Source organism: Haemorhous mexicanus, chromosome 28 (assembly GCF_027477595.1).
Source record: "Haemorhous mexicanus isolate bHaeMex1 chromosome 28, bHaeMex1.pri, whole genome shotgun sequence".
NCBI lineage: Eukaryota > Metazoa > Chordata > Aves > Passeriformes > Fringillidae > Haemorhous > Haemorhous mexicanus.
In genome coordinates, this window is record NC_082368.1 from 6,262,478 (window position 1) to 6,284,273 (window position 21,796).

General features: G+C 63.6%; 2 protein-coding genes across 2 annotated transcripts; both read left to right on the forward strand.

Annotated features, from left to right (window-relative positions):
- On the forward strand, window positions 1–15,094 carry SOCS7 (suppressor of cytokine signaling 7). The gene is made up of 10 exons (XM_059869283.1): window positions 1–876; window positions 2,842–2,906; window positions 3,605–3,709; window positions 4,650–4,751; window positions 6,309–6,436; window positions 8,021–8,189; window positions 10,412–10,540; window positions 10,753–10,888; window positions 11,463–11,600; window positions 12,727–15,094. Exons 1-9 carry the CDS (start codon window positions 59–61, stop codon window positions 11,581–11,583), a joined length of 1,773 nt encoding a protein of 590 aa, XP_059725266.1. The 5' UTR covers window positions 1–58; the 3' UTR covers window positions 11,584–11,600; window positions 12,727–15,094.
- A 3,047-nt stretch (window positions 15,095–18,141) lies between these two features.
- LOC132339090 (basic salivary proline-rich protein 1-like) lies at window positions 18,142–20,048 on the forward strand. The gene is made up of 2 exons (XM_059869130.1): window positions 18,142–18,150; window positions 18,861–20,048. The coding sequence occupies exons 1-2, from the start codon at window positions 18,142–18,144 to the stop codon at window positions 20,046–20,048; spliced, it is 1,197 nt and encodes a 398-aa protein (XP_059725113.1).
- The last annotated feature ends 1,748 nt before the right edge of the window (window positions 20,049–21,796 follow it).

Here is a 21,796-nt window from a genome sequence, read left to right on the forward strand (position 1 = left end):
GGCGGCCGCCGGTGCCGGTGCGGTCCCGGTCCCCGCGGGCCATGCGGCGGCCGTAGCCATGCAGCGCGACGGGGATGCGGCGGCGGCCGCCGCGGCCTCGTACCGGGTGCTCAGCCGGCTGCTGGGCTATGGCACCGGGCCGGAGGCGGGCGCGGCGGGCGGCGCCGGTACCGGTGCCGGCGCGGCGGGCGCGGGGCCCGGCGGCGGGGGGCGGCTGCCGGGGGCCGGGCCGGCGCTGCGCAGCCCGCGGCCGCAGCTGATGGTTTTCCGCAACGCGGCGGCCGAGGGCCGGCCCGGCGAGGACTGCGGCCCGGCGGCGGCGGCGGCGGCGGCGGGCGGGGGGGTCCCGGGGGGCGGCGGGGCCGAGCTGTGCCCGCGGCACCGCTGCGCGCTGGAGCCCAAAGCGGCGGCGGGCTGGGGAGCGGCGGCGCAGAGCGGGCTGGAGCTGCAGCTGGCGGCGCTGGGGCTGCGCCCGCCGGGGCTGGGGGCGAAGGGGGCGGCGGGCGCGGCGGGCACCCCCTGCCCGTGCCTCGGGCCGCCCGCCGGCGAGGAAACCAGCGATGCGCTGCTGGTGCTCGAGGCGCTGGAGCCCGACGAGGGCGGCAGCGGCTCCGAGGACGAGCCGGGGTCCCCCGGGCGCGGGGCCGCCCGTGCCGCCGGCAGAGCGGCACCCCCCGGCCCCGCGCCGCCGCCCGCGGGCACCGGCCCCGGCCCCGGCGGCAGGAAGGGCTCGCTCCGCATCCGCCTCAGCCGCCTCTTCCGCACGAAGAGCTGCAGCGGCGGCTCGGCCACCGGGGACGCCGCCAGCGCCGCCGCCTCGGCCGGGAGCCTCACGGATGTGTGCGGGGCCCGCGGCCGGGAGCAGGAGCCGGGCAGGTACGGGGCACCGGGCTGGGATGGGGGCATGCCGCCGGGGCAGCGCGGGGTGCGGGCCGTGTCCCGGGGCCGTGCTGTGATGCTCGGCCGGAGGGGGATGCGGGACTCCGGGGCCATCCCGCGGGTTGGGATCAAGCTCTCGGAGCGGCTGCCGAGGCCTCGTCTCTCCCTCGGGGACGCTGGAGCCCGGGAGAGGCCGGCGGAACAGGGTCGCGCTGATCCAGGCCCGCATCCCTGATGGGGCTGGTGGAGAAACCTTGGGAGCGGCGCCGGGAGCGGGGCTTGGAGCATCAGTCCCGTGAGGAGCGGCTGAGGGAGCTGGGGGCTCCCGGGCTCTGCTGCTGTGGGGGCTCAGCTGTCCCTCCCTCCGTGCAGGAGGAATCGTTACCAGCCCCAGCTTGGCTGGGATGGGGACACAGATCCTGGGATTTCTTGGTGTGGGACCCCACAGGTCCCTCCTGTCCCTCACCCCTGTTCCAGCGGGGCAGGAGCTGCTCGGTCCCAGCTGTGGCCGGTGCAGGGCTGCTCCATCCCTGCTTCCCGGGCCCCTGGAACCACTTTCCGTGGCATTCCCAGCAGCAGGGCCGAGGTTTCTGCTGGAGAAGGTCAGGAGGAGACCCGGGTCTGTGCAGCAGGGAGTTAAGGGTGGGTTCAGTGCCCACCCTCGGTGGGGATTCTGGGGTGCCTCCTCCTCCTCCTGCTGGTGGATGAGCTTCAGGAAGCTTTTCTCCAGGCTGGAGCTGCTGACCCGGGGTCAGGCGTGACCTGCAGCCCTGGCGTGTGGGGACAGCGCCCTTTGGCAGCCCGAGGAGGCCAAAATTACCCCCAAACGAGCTGCCCTTTGAAGCAGGGGCTGGGTGGGGAGCTGGCAGCTCCCAGCCCTGCAGCTGGGCAGCTGCTGAGGCCTCTCTGGAGCTGCTGTGGCCCCGAGGAGCCTCCCTGGGCACGTGGGGAGCTGGAGCAGCCTCCGACGGTGGCTCCTTGCCCACAGGTGACTCAAACAGCCCCAGAGGAGGTGCCTGGAACGACAGAAAGCTTTGCTCATGGGATTGGGGTTATTCCAGCAGGCCTGGGACCTCCCAGGGCTGGGAGCAGGGAAACACCTGGGAATCGCTGCCTGGCCTCCCTCTGCTCGGGGGGTGGGGTGCTCCCTTTGGTGGTCACGTCTCGTGCAGCTCCTCACACTAATCAGGCATTTTTTAACCAAGGTTACCCCAAGGTGCCTGATGCAGCAGCTCCTGTGGTCACACAGCCCTTGGCTGCCTCCAGTCCCAGGAATCCCCTCCTGGTGGTGAGGGATGGGTCATTTGTGGTGGGATGATGATGATGATGATGGTGAGGATGAGCCAGGACCTTTCCTTGGTTCTGCTGGGAGATGGAAATTGTTGCCTCCTGACCTGTGGCCCCCGTGGATGTGTGATGGATCTGGTGGGAGCTGGCAGTTACAAAACTGGCTGGGAATGCTGCTTTTCCTGGGAGTTCTGCTGTTCCTGGGAATGCTGGTGCTCACCAGGGCTGCCTTTTGAGCTGTTCCCACCCATTCTGGCCTCTCTGGCTGAGCTCCCCCACCCCTCACCTGCATTTTTGGGGTGCTCCAGGCAGAACCCCCAGATTGCTCCGGGACCCAGCCCTGTTCTGCCCCTGGAATTTGGCAATTCCCGATGCTGGGAAGCAGGGTGAGGTCTGTTGTGAAACTGCTCCGTGGCTCCCTGGCACCTGCTCGGGCTTTTCTGTCCAAAATCTTGATTAATTCCCTGCTCAGGGATTTGCTTTGGAGCAGAACGGAGTGCCAGCTTTTCCTGGTTCCCTGCCCTGAGCTGGAGCTGGAGAAACACGTGGATGGAGGGGGCAGGAAGGATGGAGAGGGCTCTGCTGGTGGGAGAAGCTTCTCCTGTTTTTTTCCTGCTGGGATTCTGAGTCTCCTCATCTCTCCTCACCCCATCTTCCCCCGTTTTTGCCCCCCAGGAAACACAGACTGACAAGAACCCAAAGTGCCTTTTCCCCGGTTGTGTTCAGCCCCCTCTTCACAGGTGAGGATCTGGGGGAGATCTGTGCAAGTCTGGGGTTTTTTGTTTGGCTGTGGGATGAGCAGGGAATGGGGAGTTCTGCTTCTGTGGGATCCCAAGCTGGGATCTCTGTGGTGTCCCTTGGTCCTGCTGGCCTCACACCCAAAAAGGAGACCCCAAAAAGAGGATCTGAGCCCAGGATGGGGCCTAAACCACCGGGAACAGGGTCTTAAGCCCAAGGACAGGGCCTGAGAGCCACAGGAAAGGGTTTAAGCCACAGGAAAGGGGTCTTGGACCCCCAGGAGAGGAGCTGCTTTTCCTCAAAGGAATCTGCAGAGGAAAACCTGGAGATGCCAAATTTTTGCTTTAATTTGGGAGGTTGATTTCATTAATTATTAGTTTTTCTGATTATTTTTAACATGACTTTTAAAAATTTAATTATTTTAAAAATTACCATGTCCCTGTTGCCACGCATGGATCAGCTCTGCTCAGTGTGGGAATTCCATGCTGGAAAAGATCCTTTGGAGCCTCCTCATCCCATCCAGCTGCTGGGCTTGGGGCAAATTCCCTCAAGGCCTCTCCGAAGACGGAGAAGTTTACTTTGGGAGCAGCAAACGGGAAAAACATCCCAAACCCTGTGGAATTCCCTTTCCTGTGCTCCTCCTGGGGACCAGGCCTGCCTGATCCCAGCCCTAACTGGGCTTTTCCCTCTCCTTTTCCAGGTGAGACAGTGTCACTGGTGGACGTGGACATTTCCCAGCGAGGGCTCAGCTCCCCTCACCCTCCGACCCCTCCGCCGCCGCCCCGCCGGAGCCTCAGCCTGCTCGGTACTGCCCTGGGGGTGGGCCCTGGGAACCTGGGGGTGGGCCCTGGGAACCTGGGGGTGGGCCCTGGGAACCTGGGGGTGGTCCCTGGGAACCTGGGGGTGGTCCCTGGGAACCTGGGGGTGGGCCCTGGGAACCTGGGGTGGGCCCTGGGAACCTGGGGATGGTCCCTGGGAACCTGGGGACGGTCCCTGGGAACCTGGGGATGGTCCCTGGGAACCTGGGGACGGTCCCTGGGAACCTGGGGGTTGTCCTTGGAAACCTGGGGGTGGGCCCTGGGAACCTGGGGATGGTCCCTGGGAACCTGGGGGTGGGCCCTGGGAACCTGGGAATGGTCCCTGGGAACCTGGGAATGGTCCCTGGGAACCTGGGGACGGTCCCTGGGAACTAGGGAATGGTCCCTGGGAACTAGGGAATGGTCCCTGGGAACCTGGGGGTGGGCCCTGGGAACCTGGGGGTTGTCCTTGGAAACCTGGGAATGGTCCCTGGAGCCCTGGGAATTCCAGTGCTGGAAAGGGATCCGTGTCCTCCAACAGTACCCACGCTGGAGAGGAGGTGCTGCTGGCAATCCCCCAATTCCCTTTTCCAGGCTGTTTTCTGGGGCTCTGCTGGGAATCCCCAAGTTCCCTTTTCCAGGCTGTTTTCTAGGGCTCTGTGAGGAATCCCCCAATTCCCTTTTCCAGGCTGTTTTCTGGGGCTCCACTGGGAATCCCCCAATTCCCTTTTCCAGGCTGTTTTCTGGGGCTCCACTGGGAATCCCCCAATTCCCTTTTCCAGGCTGTTTTCTGGGGCTCTGCTGGGAATCCCCCCGTTCCCTTTTCCATGCTGTTTTCCCAGACTCTCTGGCTGTGTGGGGAATCCCCCAGTTCCCTTTTCCCCGCTGTTTTCCGGGCTCTGGGGCTGTTCTTTCCCTGTTTCCTGACCTGTCTCTGCTCTCTCCTAGATGATATCAGTGGGACGCTGCCTCCGGCTGTGCTTGTGGGGCCCATGGGCTCTTCCCTGCAATCCTTCCCTCTGCCTCCGCCTCCTCCGCCCCACGCCCCAGGTCAGCTCGGCTTGGCCAGCTCTGCCTTCCCCTCCCGGAATCCCGCTTTTTCCCCTTCCGGAATCCCGCTTTTCCCCTCCCGGAATCCCGCTTTTTCCCCTCCCGGAATCCCGCTTTTTCCCCTCCCGGAATCCCGCTTTTTCCCCTCCCGGAATCCCGCTTTTTCCCCTCCCAGAATCCCGCTTTTTCCCCTCCCGGAATCCCGCTTTTCCCCTCCTGGAATTCTGCTTTTTCCCCTCCCGGAATCCCGCTTTTTCCCTTTGGGAATCTCCACCTTTTCCCCTCTTGGAGTCCCCACTTTTTCCCTCCTGCAGTCTCCAGGTGTCTCAGGGTGACAATGACAATGGCAGTGACCCTGGCTGTCTCTGTGTGACAGTGACAGTGACCCAGCTGTCTCTGGGTGACAATGACAGTGACCCCGCTGTCTCTGGGTGACAGTGACAATGACAGTGACCCTGTCTGTCTCTGTGTGACAGTGGCAGTGACCCTGGCTGTCTCTAGGTGACAGTGGCAGTGGCAGTGACCCGGCTGTCTCTGGGTGACAATGACAGTGACCCGGCTGTCTCTGGGTGGCAGTGACCCCGCTGTCTCTGGGTGACAGTGGCAGTGACAGTGACCCTGTCTGTCTCTGGGTGACAGTGACAATGACAGTGACCCTGTCTGTCTCTGTGTGACAGTGGCAGTGACCCGGCTGTCTCTGGGTGGCAGTGACCCCGCTGTCTCTGGGTGACAGTGGCAGTGACCCCGCTGTCTCTGGGTGACAGTGGCAGTGACAGTGACCCCGCTGTCTCTGGGTGGCAGTGACCCCGCTGTCTCTGGGTGACAGTGGCAGTGACCCCGCTGTCTCTGGGTGACAGTGGCAGTGACAGTGACCCCGCTGTCTCTGGGTGGCAGTGGCAGTGACCCCGCTGTCTCTGGGTGACAGTGACAATGGCAGTGACCCCGCTGTCTCTGGGTGACAGTGGCAGTGACCCCGCTGTCTCTGGGTGACAATGGCAGTGACCCCGCTGTCTCTGGGTGACAGTGACAATGGCAGTGACCCCGCTGTCTCTGGGTGACAGTGGCAGTGACCCCGCTGTCTCTGGGTGACAATGACAGTGACCCCGCTGTCTCTGGGTGACAATGACAGTGACCCCGCTGTCTCTGGGTGACAGTGACAATGGCAGTGACCCCGCTGTCTCTGGGTGACAATGGCAGTGACCCCGCTGTCTCTGGGTGACAGTGGCAGTGGCAGTGACCCCGCTGTCTCTGGGTGACAATGACAGTGACCCCGCTGTCTCTGGGTGACAGTGGCAGTGACCCCGCTGTCTCTGGGTGACAATGGCAGTGACCCCGCTGTCTCAGGGTGACAATGACAATGACAGTGACCCTGTCTGTCTCTGGGTGACAGTGGCAGTGACCCCGCTGTCTCTGGGTGACAATGGCAGTGACCCAGCTGTCTCTGGGTGACAGTGACAATGACAGTGACCCTGTCTGTCTCTGGGTGGCAGTGGCAGTGACCCCGCTGTCTCTGGGTGGCAGTGGCAGTGACAGTGACCCGTCTGTCCCTCCCTGCAGACGCCTTTCCCCGGATCGTGCCCCTGCGGCCCCCCGAGGCCCCGGGCCAGCCGCCCCCTCACCTGCAGTGTCCCCTGGCCCGGCCCGACCCCAGCAGCTTCGCCGCCAGCCTGAGGGAGCTGGAGAAGGTACCGGGGACAGGGCCAGAACCTGAGCCCTGAGGGACTGGGGTTTGGGATTGGGGCCCTCAGGGACTGGGGTTTGGGAATGGGGCCCTCAGAGAGTGGGGTTTGGGATTGGGGCCCTCAGGGACTGGGGTTTGGGAATGGGGCCCTGAGGGACTGGGGTTTGGGATTGGGGCCCTGAGGGACTGGGGTTTGGGAATGGGGCCCTGAGGGACTGGGGTTTGGGAATGGGGCCCTGAGGGACTGGGGTTTGGGATTGGGGCCCTCAGGGACTGGGGTTTGGGAATGGGGCCCTGAGGGACTGGGGTTTGGGATTGGGGCCCTCAGGGACTGGGGTTTGGGAATGGGGGCCCTCAGGGACTGGGGTTTGGGAATGGGGCCCTCAGGGACTGGGGTTTGGGATTGGGGCCCTGAGGGACTGGGGTTTGGGATTGGGGGCCCTGAGGGACTGGGGTTTGGGAATGGGGCCCTCAGGGACTGGGGTTTGGGATTGGGGCCCTGAGGGACTGGGGTTTGGGATTGGGGCCCTGAGGGACTGGGGTTTGGGATTGGGGCCCTCAGGGACTGGGGTTTGGGACTGGGGCCCTGAGAGACTGGGGTTTGGGATTGGGGGCCTGAGGGACTGGGGTTTGGGAATGGGGCCCTGAGGGACTGGGGTTTGGGATTGGGGCCCTCAGGGACTGGGGTTTGGGATTGGGGCCCTGAGGGACTGGGGTTTGAGAATGGGGCCCTGAGAGACTGGGGTTTGGGATTGGGGCCCTGAGGGACTGGGGTTTGGGATTGGGGCCCTCAGGGACTGGGGTTTGGGATTGGGGCCCTGACGGACTGGGATTTGGGATTGGGGTCCTCAGGGACTGGGGTTTGGGAATGGGGCCCTGAGGGACTGGGGTTTGGGATTGGGGCCCTGACGGACTGGGATTTGGGATTGGGGCCCTGAGGGCCCTCAGAGTTTGGGATTGGGGCCCTGAGGGACTGGGGTTTGGGATTGGGGTCCTCAGGGACTGGGGTTTGGGATTGGGGCCCTGACGGACTGGGGTTTGGGATTGGGGTCCTCAGGGACTGGGGTTTGGGAATGGGGCCCTGAGGGACTGGGGTTTGGGATTGGGGCCCTGACGGACTGGGATTTGGGATTGGGGCCCTGAGGGCCCTCAGAGTTTGGGATTGGGGCCCTGAGGGACTGGGGTTTGGGATTGGGGTCCTCAGGGACTGGGGTTTGGGATTGGGGCCCTGACGGACTGGGGTTTGGGATTGGGGTCCTCAGGGACTGGGGTTTGGGATTGGGGGCCCTGAGGGACTGGGGTTTGGGACTCCTGCCCCTCATAGAGTGGGATTTGGGATTCCTGCCCCTCATAGAGTGGGATTTGGGAATGCGGCCCCTCAGGGTTTGGGAATCCATGGTTTTGGAGTCCAGGAAATCCTTTTTGGAGTGTGGAAGGGGGGTCTGGATCCCCTCTGTCCCCTCAGGCCGTGGCGTCCCCTCATCCCTCAGTCCCAACCGCCCACGCCGGGTGAAATTCCACACGGGGACTGACCTCTTGGGAGCTTTCCCGAGGGAATCCCGTCCCAGCCGCCGCTCTCTGTTCCCAGTGCGGGTGGTACTGGGGCCCCATGAACTGGGAGGACGCCGAGATGAAGCTGAAGGGGAAACCGGACGGGTCCTTCCTGGTGCGGGACAGCTCCGACCCCCGCTACATCCTGAGCCTGAGCTTCCGCTCGCAGGGCATCACGCACCACACCCGCATGGAGCACTACCGAGGTGAGCCATTCCCGGGGGTCTGGGGACCTTTGGGGTGCCATTCCCAGCTCCAGGGGGTTATAAACAACCCTCTGCATGGAGCACTACCGAGGTGAGCCAGTCCCGGGGGTCTGGGGACCTTTGGGGTGCCAGTCCCAGCCCCAGGGGGTTAGAAACAACCCTCCTCATGGAGCACTACCGAGGTGAGCCATTCCCGGGGATTGGGGACCTTTGGGGTGCCATTCCCAGCCCCAGGGGGTTAGAAACAACCCACACACCACACCCGCATGGAGCACTACCGAGGTGAGCCAGTCCCGGGGGTCTGGGGACCTTTGGGGTGCCAGTCCCAGCCCCAGGGGGGTTAAACAACCCACACACCACACCCGCATGGAGCACTACCGAGGTGAGCCAGTCCCGGGGGTCTGGGGACCTTTGGGGTGCCATTCCCAGCCCCAGGGGGTTATAAACAACCCACGCACCACACCCGCATGGAGCACTACCGAGGTGAGCCAGTCCCGGGGGTCTGGGGACCTTTGGGGTGCCATTCCCAGCCCCAGGGGGTTAGAAACAACCCACACACCACACCCGCATGGAGCACTACCGAGGTGAGCCAGTCCCGGGGGTCTGGGGACCTTTGGGGTGCCATTCCCAGCTCCAGGGGGGTTAAACAACCCTCTGCATGGAGCACTACCGAGGTGAGCCAGTCCCGGGGGTCTGGGGACCTTTGGGGTGCCATTCCCAGCCCCAGGGGGTTAGAAACAGCCCTCTGCATGGAGCACTACTGAGGTGAGCCATTCCCGGGGCTCTGGGGACCTTTGGGGTGCCATTCCCAGCCCCAGGGGGGTTAAACAACCCTCTGCATGGAGCACTACCGAGGTGAGCCATTCCCGGGCTCTGGGGACCTTTGGGGTGCCAGTCCCAGCCCCAGGGGGATTAAACAGCCCTCCTCATAGAGCACTACCGAGGTGAGCCTTTCCCAGGGGTCTGGGGACCTTTGGGGTGCCATTCCCAGCACCAGGGGGTTAGAAACAGCCCTCTGCATGGAGCACTACTGAGGTGAGCCATTCCCGGGGGTCTGGGGACCTTTGGGGTGCCATTCCCAGCACCAGGGGGTTAGAAACAGCCCTCTGCATGGAGCACTACCGAGGTGAGCCATTCCCGGGCTCTGGGGACCTTTGGGGTGCCAGTCCCAGCCCCAGGAGGGTTATGAACAACCCTCCTCATGGAGCACTACCGAGGTGAGCCTTTCCCAGGATCCCAGACCCCTTGGATGCCATTCCCAGCTCCAGGAGGTTATAAATAACCCACTACACCTGCATGGAGCACTACTGAGGAATAAAGAGCTGGCAGTGCCCTGGAAAAGTGGGAATAAGGAGCTGGCAGTGCCCTGGAAAAGTGGGAATAAGGAGCTGGCAGTGCCCTGGAAAACTGGATTTGAAGGAAATTCTGACAAATGGAAATTTTAGGGAGAATTTATTCCTGGGAAGTGTGGTCAGGCGTTGGAACAGGCTGCACACAGAGTCCCCATCCCTGGAAGTGTCCAAACCCCACGTGGATGTGGCCCTTGGGGACACGGTGACACCGGTGTCCAGGGGACAGCTGGGGTCTTTCCCAGCCTGCAGAATTCCCAGATTTTGGTGGGAGGAGGTGTGTCCAGACTGGTGTGATCCACTGGGAGCTCTGGTGTCCCCAGCTCCAGTTTCATCCTGGGCCACCTGGGCGGGTCAGGTGACAGCACAGGGACAAAGGGTGGCCCAGGGCCTAATTAACAATCCTGTTAATCAAGGAGCAGGAACATGAAACTGCTCCCATGGAAAATGATCCCAGGGCTGGGAAATGGGGACAGCAGCACCTGGAGCTGGGAATGCTCCAAGGGCACCTTTCCTTGGGAATGTTGGGATGGAAGAGGGACACTCCAGAATATGAGAATATTTGATTTCCTAAATATCATAATATTAAATTCACTAAATATAAGAATATTTAATTGATTCAATATAAGAATATTTAATTGATTCAATATATTAATATTGAAAAGTTTAGCTGTTTCCAAATCCATAAAACAGAGCCCATTCCAGGGGATTTTGGGAATGCCAGATTTGTCACTGAAAATCCTCTCCCTGCTGTTTCCGTGATGGTGCTGGGGAAGCTGCTTTCCCAAAAATTCCTTGGAATAACAGGAATAACCTCCCCTGTGCTTTGCCAAAAATCCCCTGGAATAATGGGAATTCTTTCTCTTGTGGAAGGGACCTTCAGCCTGTGGTGCCACCCCAAGTTCGAGGACCGCTGCCAGTCCGTGGTGGAGTTCATCAAGAGGGCCATCATGCACTCCAAAAACGGGAAATTCCTCTACTTCCTGCGCTCCCGGGTCCCAGGTGAGCCCGGGAATGGGACAGGCCAGGCATCCAGGTGATCCTGGGAATGGGAGGGATTCTCCAGGTGATCCTGGGAATGGGATTGTCCAGGGTTCCAGGCGAGCGCAGGAGTGGGATTTTCCTGTGATCCACGTAAGCCTGGGAATGGGATCTTCCAGGTGAGCCCAGGAACCTAGTCCTGGTCTCCAAAACCTCCTTTTTTCCCCCAAAAGGTCTCCCTCCGACGCCCGTCCAGCTCCTGTATCCCGTCTCCAGGTTCAGCAACGTCAAATCCCTGCAGCACCTTTGCCGCTTCCGGATCCGGCAGCTGGTCCGGATCGACCACATTCCCGAGCTCCCGCTGCCCAAGTGAGCCCCGGGATTCCCCCTGGATCAGTCCCAGGCAGCGGGAGGGGATCTGTGAGCTCAGATCCGGGAGGGAATCATTGGCTTTTCCAGCTTTGGGGTAGCGGGATCGGTGTCCTGTGGGTGCGGCGGGAATTCTGAGCGGCTTGGGAATGAGGAATTCCCTGCTGTGCCAGTTCCTGTGGAGCTGCTGGGAGGGCTGGGAATGTCACAGGGGCTGGGCTCTGGGATGCAGCTCTTCCTGGTGTTTTTCTGGGGAAGAGCCTCTGGCTGTGTTTCGGGAATATTGGAAGGGTTGCGGCTCTGGGATCCAGCTCTTCCCGGTGTTTTTCCGTGGAAGAGGCTCTGGTTGTGTTTTGGGAATGTTTCAGAGGGGCTGTGGCTCAGGGATCCAGCTCTTCCTGGTGTTTTTCCGTGGAAGAGCCTCTGGTTGTGTTTTGGGAATGTTTCAGAGGGGCTGTGGCTCAGGGATCCGGCTGCTCCCGGTGTTTTTCCATGGAAGAGGCTCCGGCTGTGTTTTGGGAATGTTTCAGAGGAGCTGTGGCTCAGGGATCCGGCTGTTCTGGTGTTTTTCCAGGCCCCTGATCTCCTACATCCGCAAGTTCTACTACTACGACCCGCAGGAGGAGCAGTACCTGTCCCTCAAGGAGGCGCAGCTCGTCTCCCGACAGAAGCAGGAGCCCGAATCCTCCACGTAGCGCAGCCGGCACTGGCGGTGCGGGAGTGCTCCGGATGGTTGGGATGGTCTGGGATGGTTTGGAGTGGTCTGGGATGACTGGGAGTGGTCCAGTGATGGGGGTGGGATGTGGGATGATCTGGGAATGGTCTGGGATGGTTCAGGAATGGTCTGGGGATGGTCTGGAATGGTTTGGAGTGGTCTGGGAATGGTCCGGGAGTGGTCTGGGATGGTTTGGAGTGGTCTGGGAATGGTCTGGGATGACTGGGAGTGGTCCAGTGATGGGGGTGGGATGTGGGATGGTTCAGGAATGGTCTGGGATGGTTCAGGAATGGTCTGGGATGGTTCAGGAATGGTCTGGGGATGGTCAGGAATGGTTTGGAGTGGTCTGGGAATGGTCCGGGAGTGGTCTGGGATGGTTTGGAGTGGTCCAGTGATGGGGGTGGGATGCAGGATGATCTGGGAATGGTCTGGGATGGTTCAGGAATGGTCTGGGATGGTTTAGGAATGGTCTGGGATGGTTCAGGAATGGTCTGGGGATGGTCTGGAATGGTTTGGAGTGGTCTGGGAATGGTCCAGGAGTGGTCTGGGATGGTTTGGAGTGGTCCAGTGATGGGGGTGGGATGTGGGATGATCTGGGAATGGTCTGGGATGGTTCAGGAATGGTCTGGGATGGTTCAGGAATGGTTTGGAGTGGTCTGGGAATGGTCCGGGATGATTGGGAGTGGTCCAGTGATGGGGGTGGGATGTGGGATGGTTCAGGAATGGTCTGGGATGGTTCAGGAATGGTCCGGGAATGGTCTGGGATGGTTTGGAGTGGTCCAGGGATGGTCGGGAGTGGTCTGGGAATGCCCCAGGAATGATCTGGGAATGGTGCCTCATCCCAGGATCAGTGCTGTCCTGCTGTTCCCTCAGAACCACAACCCCCCAGAGGAGTCCTGGCTGCTCCCTCAGGGGTCCTCTGTCATTCCCGGCTTTTCTTTGGGAAAGGGAACAGGATTTCAGGGTGTTTTACCGTTCCCAGCTTTCCCTGGGAAGGGGAACAGGGCTTCTTGGCCTTTTACCATTCCCATCTTTCCTCGGGAAGGGCACAACCCTCCTGCTCCTCCCTTGTTCCCATTCCCAATCCCATCTGATCCCGATTCCCCGTGTTTCTTCCTGGCAGGAATTTGGTTGTTGCCCTCCTGCCGTGGTGGGGAGGAGGCCGAGCTCCTGCTGCTGCTGCTCCTGCTCTTTTCCTGGAGGAGAGGGCCCGGCGTTCCCAGGAAACCCAGCAGAGCAGGATCAGCTCCTGGGAAGAGGAGTCCTGGGGGAAGCCAGCCCGGCCCCGCGGGACCCCGCGGAACAGAGGATGTCCTGGCACTATTCCCGAGCTGCCCTGGAAGTTTTCCGTTTGGATGTCTCCGGGTTTTAATTTTCGTTTTTGGATTTTCAGCATGAGGACAAACTGGATTTTCTGATCTTGCTAGATTTTTGATCCCACCTTGGGAATTTCAAGGTGGGGGAGAGGGAGGAAAAAGGGGGAATTCTCTGGGAAGATCCATCTGCTCCAAGGCGTCGTGGCAAGGCTTTGATCCTCTCTGGAGAGCTGCAGACGGAGCCAGGGGATGGAAGAACCCCTGGGAACAAATAAAGTGTGGAGTTCTGAGCAGCTCCACAGCTCCCCCACTTCCCAGGATTTGGGAGAAGAGATCCAAAGCCTCCAGGAGTGGCAGGAGCATCCTGGAAAAAGCTTGGAGCCGTGGGAGAAGGAAGGAAGGAGGAGCGTGGGATGTGGTGGGTCCAAAGGGACATTGCTGGAAGATTCCCCTGGAGCCCTGGGAAGGTGGAAGAGCTGCTGCTGGAATTGCTGGAGCTACCCTGGATCCTGCAGGGATCCCAGACTCGGGATGGGCTCTCCCAGCCTGGCCCTGGTGGATTCCAGAGGCTGGGAATGGAGCAATTCCCTTTGGAGGATCCTCCTGGAGCAGCTCCCTCCTCTCCCTGGGACATCAGGAACAGCAAGTCCAGGAGAGTTTTGGCTCTTTCCCGGATTTTGGGCACAAATTCCCTCCCTCACCCCTTGGGACCCCGGGCTGCTGCTCCATCCCCTGAGCAGGAATTCCATGGGGGAACTTCCAGCTGGGAATTCTGGAGCATTCTTCCCTGCTGTGTTTCAAGGAGCAGCATTCCAGTGCTCTGAATCCAAGGCGTTGCCCCATCCTGCTGGATCTGAGGATTCCCTGGAGCCCTGGGAGCTGCCAGGACGATCCCAGCCCTGGAATTCCTGTGGATTTTAATGGAAAAGTTTCCAAGCTGCTTTGCCATAAAAGGTGCTACACATCCTGCCCTGCCTGCCTCCTCCGGCTGGGATCTGGAGGAAAAAACCCACAATCCTTAAAAAATTCCAGGTTTCTGGGTGAAACTGAGCCTGAACATCCATGGAAATACCTCATGGGACTGTGTGAGGGAAAACCTTCCCCGGAGCCAGGCCTGCTCCAGCTTTTCTTCCCAAAATAAAAGAGACCCTGGAAAAAAAAAGGAAAAGTGGATCAGGGATGGATAATGGGGTGCCAGGACCTGGGAAGATGTGAGTCAATGCACAGAAAATCCAGGGGAGATCCTGGTGCTGACAGCATTCCCACTCTCCTGTGGAGTGGGAGAGGTTTGGGAAGGAGGAGCAGGGAAAAGCAGAGCTGGGTTTTGTTTGGGATTTTTGCCACCCTGGGGCTCTCCCACCGCCCCCAGACCTCATCCTGGGGGGTCCCAATGCCCCAAACCCACACCCCGGGCAGCTCCCAGTGCTCCCAGTCCCAGGAATTTCATGGGATCCAGCCTCACCTTTGGAGGAGGAATAAGCAGATTCCAGCAGCTCCCAGGGCAGGAGATTCCCAGGATTTTGGGAATCACCCTTGGGAATTAAAAAAAAAAAAAAAAGAAAAAAAAAATGCAGCTTTTGCTTAATTTTATTTTTATTCCCCCTTTTTTAATTTTTAATTTTAATTTTAATCTTAATTTTTTTTTTTGGTGTGTGCTTAATTTATTCAAATAGTGGCTGTATAATTTATTTTCATAAATATATGAGAAAAGTTACTAAATGGTTAAAAAATAATAATAAAAAAACCAAACGGACTTTGCAGGCCAATCTTTCAGATTTAATGAAAAAATTAATTAATAATAATAATATTAATAATAGTGGGTTTTGATATGAACCACAAATGCACTTTTGGGTGTGTTTGGTTATTTTTGGGGTGGGGAGCTGTGGGGTTTGTGTGTAAATATTGTATTTATAGGCATGTTTGGCCTCTTGTGGGGGATTTTAGGAACTGCTGGCGTGGAATTCCTGGATTTTGGGGGTTTTGGGGTTTTTTTGGGGGTGTTTTTTTCCTACAGGGTCGGCCAGGAAGAGCTGACTTGGTGTTTGTAAAACTCATTTTTAGCATCGATTTTTGGGGTTTTTTTGGGGGTTTTTGGGTTGTTAGGGATTTTCTTTTTTTTGCAGTGGGGGTGGGAAGGGAAGAGAGAAAGGGTTTGAATAAAAACCTTGGAAATTCTTGGATGCTTTTTGTGGTGAATTCAGAGTCCTCGCCCCCCTCCCCGCCCCCCCAGGTCCCTTTTGCCCCTTTTTGGGGGCTCTGGGTCCCCCCCGGGTGCTCCTGGACCCCAAAACCCACCCAGGAGGGGCTCCCAGTGCCCCCCGGGATAGCGGGGTGCCCCTGGTGCTCCCATTCCTGCATCCCTGTGGGGTGGGCTGTGACCCAAGGGATGGGGGACCCCAAACCCCCCTCCTGCCCCCCAAATCCCTCCCCAGCCCCTGCCCCATTTCCCTCCCCCCAACCCCCCCTCCTGCCCCCCAAATCCCTCCCCACCCCCTGCCCCATTTCCCTCCCCCCAAACCCCCCTCCTGCCCCCCAAATCCCTCCCCAGCCCCTGCCCCATTTCCCTCCCCCCAAACCCCCCTCCTGCCCCCCAAATCCCTCCCCAGCCCCTGCCCCATTTCCCTCCCCCCAAACCCCCCTCCCCAGCCCCTGCCCCATTTCCCTCCTCCCAAACCCCCCTCCTGCCCCCCAGATCCCCTCCCCAGCCCCTTCCCCATTTCCCGCCCCCCAGATCCCCTCCCCAGCCCCTGCCCCATTTCCCTCCTCCCAAACCCCCCTCCTGCCCCCAAATCCCTCCCCACCCCCTGCCCCATTTCCCTCCTCCCAAACCCCCCTCCTGCCCCCCAAATCCCTCCCCACCCCCTGCCCCATTTCCCTCCCCCCAAACCCCCCTCCTGCCCCCCAAATCCCTCCCCACCCCCTGCCCCATGTCCCTCCCCCCAAACCCCCCTCCTGCCCCCCAAATCCCCTCCCCACCCCCTGCCCCATTTCTCTCCCCCCAAACCCCCCTCCTGCCCCCCAAATCCCTCCCCAGCCCCTTCCCCTTTTCCCGCCCCCCAAATCCCTCCCCAGCCCCTTCCCCATTTCCCGCCCCCCAGATCCCCTCGGGGCACGCAGATCAAAGGCGGGGGAATGACACAACTGGGGCTGGGGAGGTCTGGGGGGGCTCCGAGCCTCGGGGAGCTTCATCCCCTTCACCCCCCCTCCTCCTCCTCCTGCACCCCAGCCCCGGGGGCTCGGGGTCCCCGCGGGCCTTGGGGACAGTGGCCGTGCCGCGGTGACAAAGCGCCCTTGGCAGGGCCCGCCGGGCGGGCTGCGGGCTCCTTTTGGGGTTTTTATTTCGGGTTTTGGGGCCCCGCGGCTGCCGGAGCGCCCGAGGGCCCCGCGGGGCGGGTCTGGGGTCCCCGGAATGGGGAACGACGCGGAGCTGGGATCCCCAGGACTGGGAATGAGGCGGATTTGGGGTCCCCGGGATGGGAAGCGAGGGAGATTTGGGGTCCCTGGCATGGGAAGCGAGGCGGATTTGGGGTCCCCACAGCCCGAGGGAGCTCTGGAGCGGCGCCTTCCCGGGAATGCTCCGGGGATTCGGGACCCCGGGATGCGCCCACGGCCCGGAGGAGCCCGTGGGGACCCGGGGCACCCCCTCGCTACCCCCGGGCCCCCCCAAAAAAAGCGGCTTTTGTCCGGCCGCCCCCGAGCGGGCCTGGCCAGGGCCCAGAGGGCCGGAGCTTTATTTTTACCTCCTCATTAGCATCAGAAAGCGGCGCGGCCCCCGCGGGCGGCGCGGCCCCCGGACAAAGGGCGCTTTCTTCCCGCGCCGCCTCCCCCCGACCCCAACCCCAGTCCCGCGGGGCTGCTGCGCCCTCGGGCCCCCCGGGACCCCGCGGGGTCGGCGACAGGGGGGGCTGCTGGTGATGCCCACCCTGTGGAAAAAATCCCGTTGGGTGGCGGGGTGTTGCTCCCCGTCCTTAAACCCCATTCCCCAAATCCCACCCCGAAATTCCGTCCCTAAATCCCATCCACCAATCCCACCCCCAAATCCCACCCCCAAATCCCACCCTTGGCCAACTCTGCCCCAGCTCTGCCCCTGCCCCAGGGGTGGGTCTGGGGTGTCTGAACCCCCATTTTGGGGCTGGGTCCTGCGGGGGGTGGGGACGCTGCCCCTCCTCGGCCCAGTGTGCTGAGGGGAGTGTGGGAATGAGGGAAACTGAGGCACGGGGTGGGGAGGGAACGAGGGAAACTGCGGCATGGCAGAGGACCACTCCAGGGGAAACTGAGGCATGGCCTGGAGCCATCCAAGAGAAACTGAGGCACGGCACGGGACCAGTCCAAGGGACACTGAGGCACGGCCCAGGCCCAGGCCAATGCAGCCGGGGCCGTGCCCGGGGCCGTGCCCAGGGAGGGGAGGGCAGGCATGGTGCCCGCTGTCCCCGCTGTCCCCGGCTGGGCGCTGGCAGCGCCCCAGGGTCAGAGGCCACGCTGGGCTGGCACCGGCGCCGCTCCCAGCTAACATTTACCCAGCCCCGAGGGCTTGGCTGCCACCCCGGGAAAGGACAGGCCAGGGCCACCAACCCAGCCTGGGGGGACAGACAGTGCCACCGGCCCTGCCACCGTGCCACCCCCGTGCTGGGCACTGCCAGGGAGAGCCACAGCCCCTGGGGAATGGGGGAGAGGGAGGTGGGGAGGGATGGAGGGATGGATGGACGGATGGACGGATGGACGGATGGATGGATGGAGGGATGGACAGGGATGGATGGATGGATGGATGATGGATGGATGGATGGATGGACGGATGGATGGATGGAGGGATGGACAGGGATGGATGGATGGATGGATGGATGGATGGATGGATGGATGGATGGATGGATGGATGGATGGAAGGAGAGATGGAGGAGGAGGGAAGCAGCGGGATGGGGCTGGCGGGGTCCCGGGGGGCCGGGCGGAGGGGAGGGAGGGGAAGGCGGCGGCGGCGGGGTCCGGGTGGGGCCGGGGGCCCCCTCCCGTCGCCGCTCACATGACGCCGCTCCCGGGATGCGCCGGGCGGCGCCGGGCGTGGGCGGCGGCGGCGGCGAGAGGCGGCGGCAGCGGGACCGCACCGGGGCGCGCCGGCACCGCCACCGGCTCCGCCACCGGCACCGCCACCGGCACCGCCACCAGCACCGGCAGCGGGACCGGCCCATGGCCCGCGGCCGGACCGCCGCGCCCGCCCCCTGAGCGGCCCCATGGAGCAGGTAGGATCGGGACCGGGATGAGGAGCGGGACCAGGACAGGGAGCGGGACCGGGACCGGAGCCGCCGGGGCGGGGACCGGGCGGGTCCAGCACCCACGGACGCGGCGCCCTTCCGGGGGTCCGACAGCCCCGGGGACCCCACCTGCCGCCGGCGGGACCCCACCTGCCACCGCTGTGCTCCCCACCTGCTGCTTTCTGCCCCACCCACCTTCCCCCGGCCCTCGGCGTCACCCCCGCTGCCCGCCTGCTGCCCCGGCACCACCTGAGCTCCGCCGCAGCATCGCCCACCCGGGACCCTCGGCAGCATCCCCTGAGACCCCCTGCGCCCCCCACCCACCCCAGGTGTGCCGCGGGACCCTGTCCGTGCCCCTGCTCTGCCACCGCCTCCTGCCACAGCCCGGGGCGGGTCCCGCCCGCCATTTGGGGAGGGGGCTTCTGCTCGGGGAACGGGCTGGAGCCGCCGTGGGGTGTGGAAAAACCCCGGGGTGTCCTTAGCTCTGTGTCCCCATCCCGTTATTCACCGACCAACGCCTCCAGCCCCCGTCCCGCTCCGGTCGGTCTGAGCTGCCCCTCCTCGCCGCCCACCTGCGGCTGGGGGTCTCTCGGACCCCCCGTGCCGTGGCTCTGCGTGGACAGGAGGGTCCCTGGGGTGGGGATCACCGCCCTCCCGACCATCCTCCTCAGTTTTGGGGTCCAGCTCCCTCCCCGCAGCCCCCGGGGCTCTGCCTCGTGTTTCCCCCGCCTCCCCCATCGCTCCGGCTCAGCCCAGATCCCAGCGCAGGAATTGATGCCTCGTGGGTGCCCCGCACCCCCAGACCCTCCGGAGGGCTGGAGGGGCTGGGGCAGCGCTGGGGACCCGCGCGGGGCCACCGCTGCGGGCACGACACGTCCCCAGCACGCAGCGAGCTCCGGCCGCACGTTGGGGGCCGCGTGCTGCAAAATCCACCCCCCCTCCCCGAGCCGCGGCGGGGGGGAGCGCCGGGGGTGCCACAGCGTGGCCGTGTCACCCAGCTGGGTCACCACCCGCCATCACCACCCCCCACCCCACACCCCGGACCCCCGGGGCGTCCCCCGCCCCCCCGGCAAAGCCACCGCGCGTGGCCCGCGGGGACATGGCGGGGTGCAGCGTCTCCCCGGGGGCTGCGAGCGCCCGGCCCACCGTGTCGGCTGCATTTTCCCCGCTGGAAAAATCCCCCTCTTCCCACATCCAGCTGCAATGCAGAGGAGCTCCCGAGCCGCCCGCACGCCTTCCCTGCCGCCCTGATTGGCGGCGACGCCTCTGGAAGGGCCGTGGTAATTTTAGGCCGTGAGCGGCAGCAGGTTGGCATGTGCCCGCCGGCACCGGGCACGGCCGGAGGCTCCGGCAGCGCTGCCCCGCCGCCCTCCCTCCTGCCGGGAGCGGCACCCGCAGCCCGCGGCAGCGGGGATGCTGCGCAGCGCCCGAGGCGCCCCGAACCCCGGCGGGATCGCGGCCCCTCCCTGATGTGGGGTGAGCACGTAAGTCCTCGGCGCCCCCCCGCCGCCCTGCCCGGCTCCGCGCTGCCCCGCTGCCGGGACCCCCGGCCGCTGCCGGCCCCGAGCCCCCCTGGCCGCGCTGTTGTTTATCCCCACGGCCCCGCCGGCGGGCAGGGAAGGAGGGGCTGCGGCCGTAACCCTTTCGTCTGGCCGCCCGCTCAAAATGGCTTCGTGCTGCTGCCGCCGCCAGGGAACGGGAGCTGCCAGCTGGGAGCGCCTGCCTGGAGCCGGGAGGGCGCTGGGGGGGCACCCGGCGAGACCCCACCCCAGCGGGGCACCCACGGCACCCCCGCGGGCAGCGCGGGGTCACTCTGCGCGCCCCGCCCCGATCCGCTGCCCCCCCAGCTCCTCCCCGCGCCCCGCTTTTGCTTTTCTTCATTTTAATTCCCGGGATTAGGTTAAAACCCATCTTCCATCTAGGCTGGATTCCCCTCTCGCTGCCTTTGTCTGCGGCGCGGAAGCGGCTCCGCAGGGAGCGGCGGGCGGGGGGCTCCTGCTCCCCCAGATTCCCTCCTGCTCCCCCAGACCCGCTCCTGCTCCTCCAGACCCGCCCCTGCTCCCCCAGATTCCTTCCTGCTCCTCCAGACCCACTCCTGCTCCCCCAGACCCGCCCCTGCGGCCGCCGGGATTTGGGGTGGGGGGCCGAGCAGCGACGGCTGTGCCCCCCAGGGGGTGGGCAGCGAGCGGGGGCGGCTGCCCGGGCCGCGGGAGGGAGGCAGGGCGGTGATGTTCGGGTGGATGGTCACGGAATGGGGCGTGGGAGAGCCCTGGCAGGTGCGTGTCCCGCCCCGCACGTGGGGACACGGGCGGGGTGTCCCCGGGGGGCTGCGGGTGCGGCTCAGGAGACAAAGAGTGGGAATTCCTTGGAGCGGGGAGGGAGCACCGGGGCCATGGTGGCACCCGCGCCTTGGGGACACCTGTGGGCACGCGCCCAGGGGTGAGGATGGGGCTGGGGGCTCTCCTGGAGCCCCCCCGGCTGTGCACCCCGGGATGGGGCTCAGCCCTCGCCGTGTCCTTGTCCCTGACCCCGTGTCAGGTCAGTCCCTGTCCCTGCAGAGCCACGGGGCCAGCTCAGGTTGTGTCACCTCCTGGGTGGCGCTGGGGACGCCGAGAGGGGACTCAGAGTGCCGGAGTCCACAGCTGAGTCCTGCCACCAGCGGCCGGGGTCCTGCCTGGGGGGCACGGGCCGGCCGTGGCCGTGTGTCCCCTCGTGGGGGACACAGCAGGAGGGCCCCCCAGGGGTGGCACTGCCAGGAGGGGACAGGAGCGGGTGGCACAGCCGGAGCAGGTCTCTGCCCTTGCCACGGCCTGTCCTCTGGGGACGGACAGACGGACGTCGGTCAGGTCGGGCCGTGGTGCCAAACCCAGCCGAGGGGACATTTCCTGGAGGGTCCCTCTGGAGAGCGGCCAGCGGGACGGGGCCAGCCGGGTGGCGGTGCCGCGCGGCCGGGCAGGCAGAGGGCAGCCGTTGGCACACCCGGGGAGGGGTCCCATGGGTGGGACAGCGGATGGGAGGTGTCCCTACGTCTGGTGACACAGGGACCCCCTGGGGGTGCGGCAGTTCGGGGTGGGGGTGTCCGGCTGTGCCCTGTGGGAGCAAACTCCCGTCACTGCCAGCCCACTGTTCGTCCTCCCCGGCTCCCAAGGCAGGGCAGGGGACAGCGGTGGTGGCAGTGACCCCGTGGGTCCCCTCAGTGCTGACACCCCCATTTCCAGAGGCAGAAACCCCTCCAGCCCACCCCTGGCTGCTGTGGGTGGCACCAGGGTGGCACCACCCCTGCGTGACCCCTGTCCCTCCCTGTTTCTGGATGTCCTTGGTGGTCTCGTCCCTGTGTTTCCCTGGCTGTCCCTCCCCTGTCCCCTGCCCATCCCGGCAGGAGTGACAGATGTGGGAGCTGCCACCCGTGAGCCGCTCCGGCCCCCGTGGCCTCCGTCCAGCCCCGAATTCCGGCGCTGTGGCTGCGGCTCGGGCGTTTATTTGTTCTGGGGGCGCCGCGCCTGCCCCGGAGCCCGCAGGAAGTTGTTGTTGACACGAGATTTTCTTAATGGTGTCACGGAAAACTCGCGCTTGGCAGCCGCGGTGTCGCGGGCTGGCATTCCCGGGATCACGGGGTGGCACGGGCTGGCATTCC

What these genes read in the sequence shown, in the direction of transcription:
- SOCS7 (XM_059869283.1), top strand. Translation starts at nt 59, where the DNA reads ATGCAGCGCGACGGGGATGCGGCGGCGGCCGCCGCGGCCTCGTACCGG. An exon ending in GTTCAGCCCCCTCTTCACAG is followed by an intron (nt 2,907 to 3,604) that starts GTGAGGATCTGG and finishes CTCCTTTTCCAG; the next exon opens with GTGAGACAGTGTCACTGGTG. An exon ending in CCGCATGGAGCACTACCGAG is followed by an intron (nt 8,190 to 10,411) that starts GTGAGCCATTCC and finishes CTCTTGTGGAAG; the next exon opens with GGACCTTCAGCCTGTGGTGC.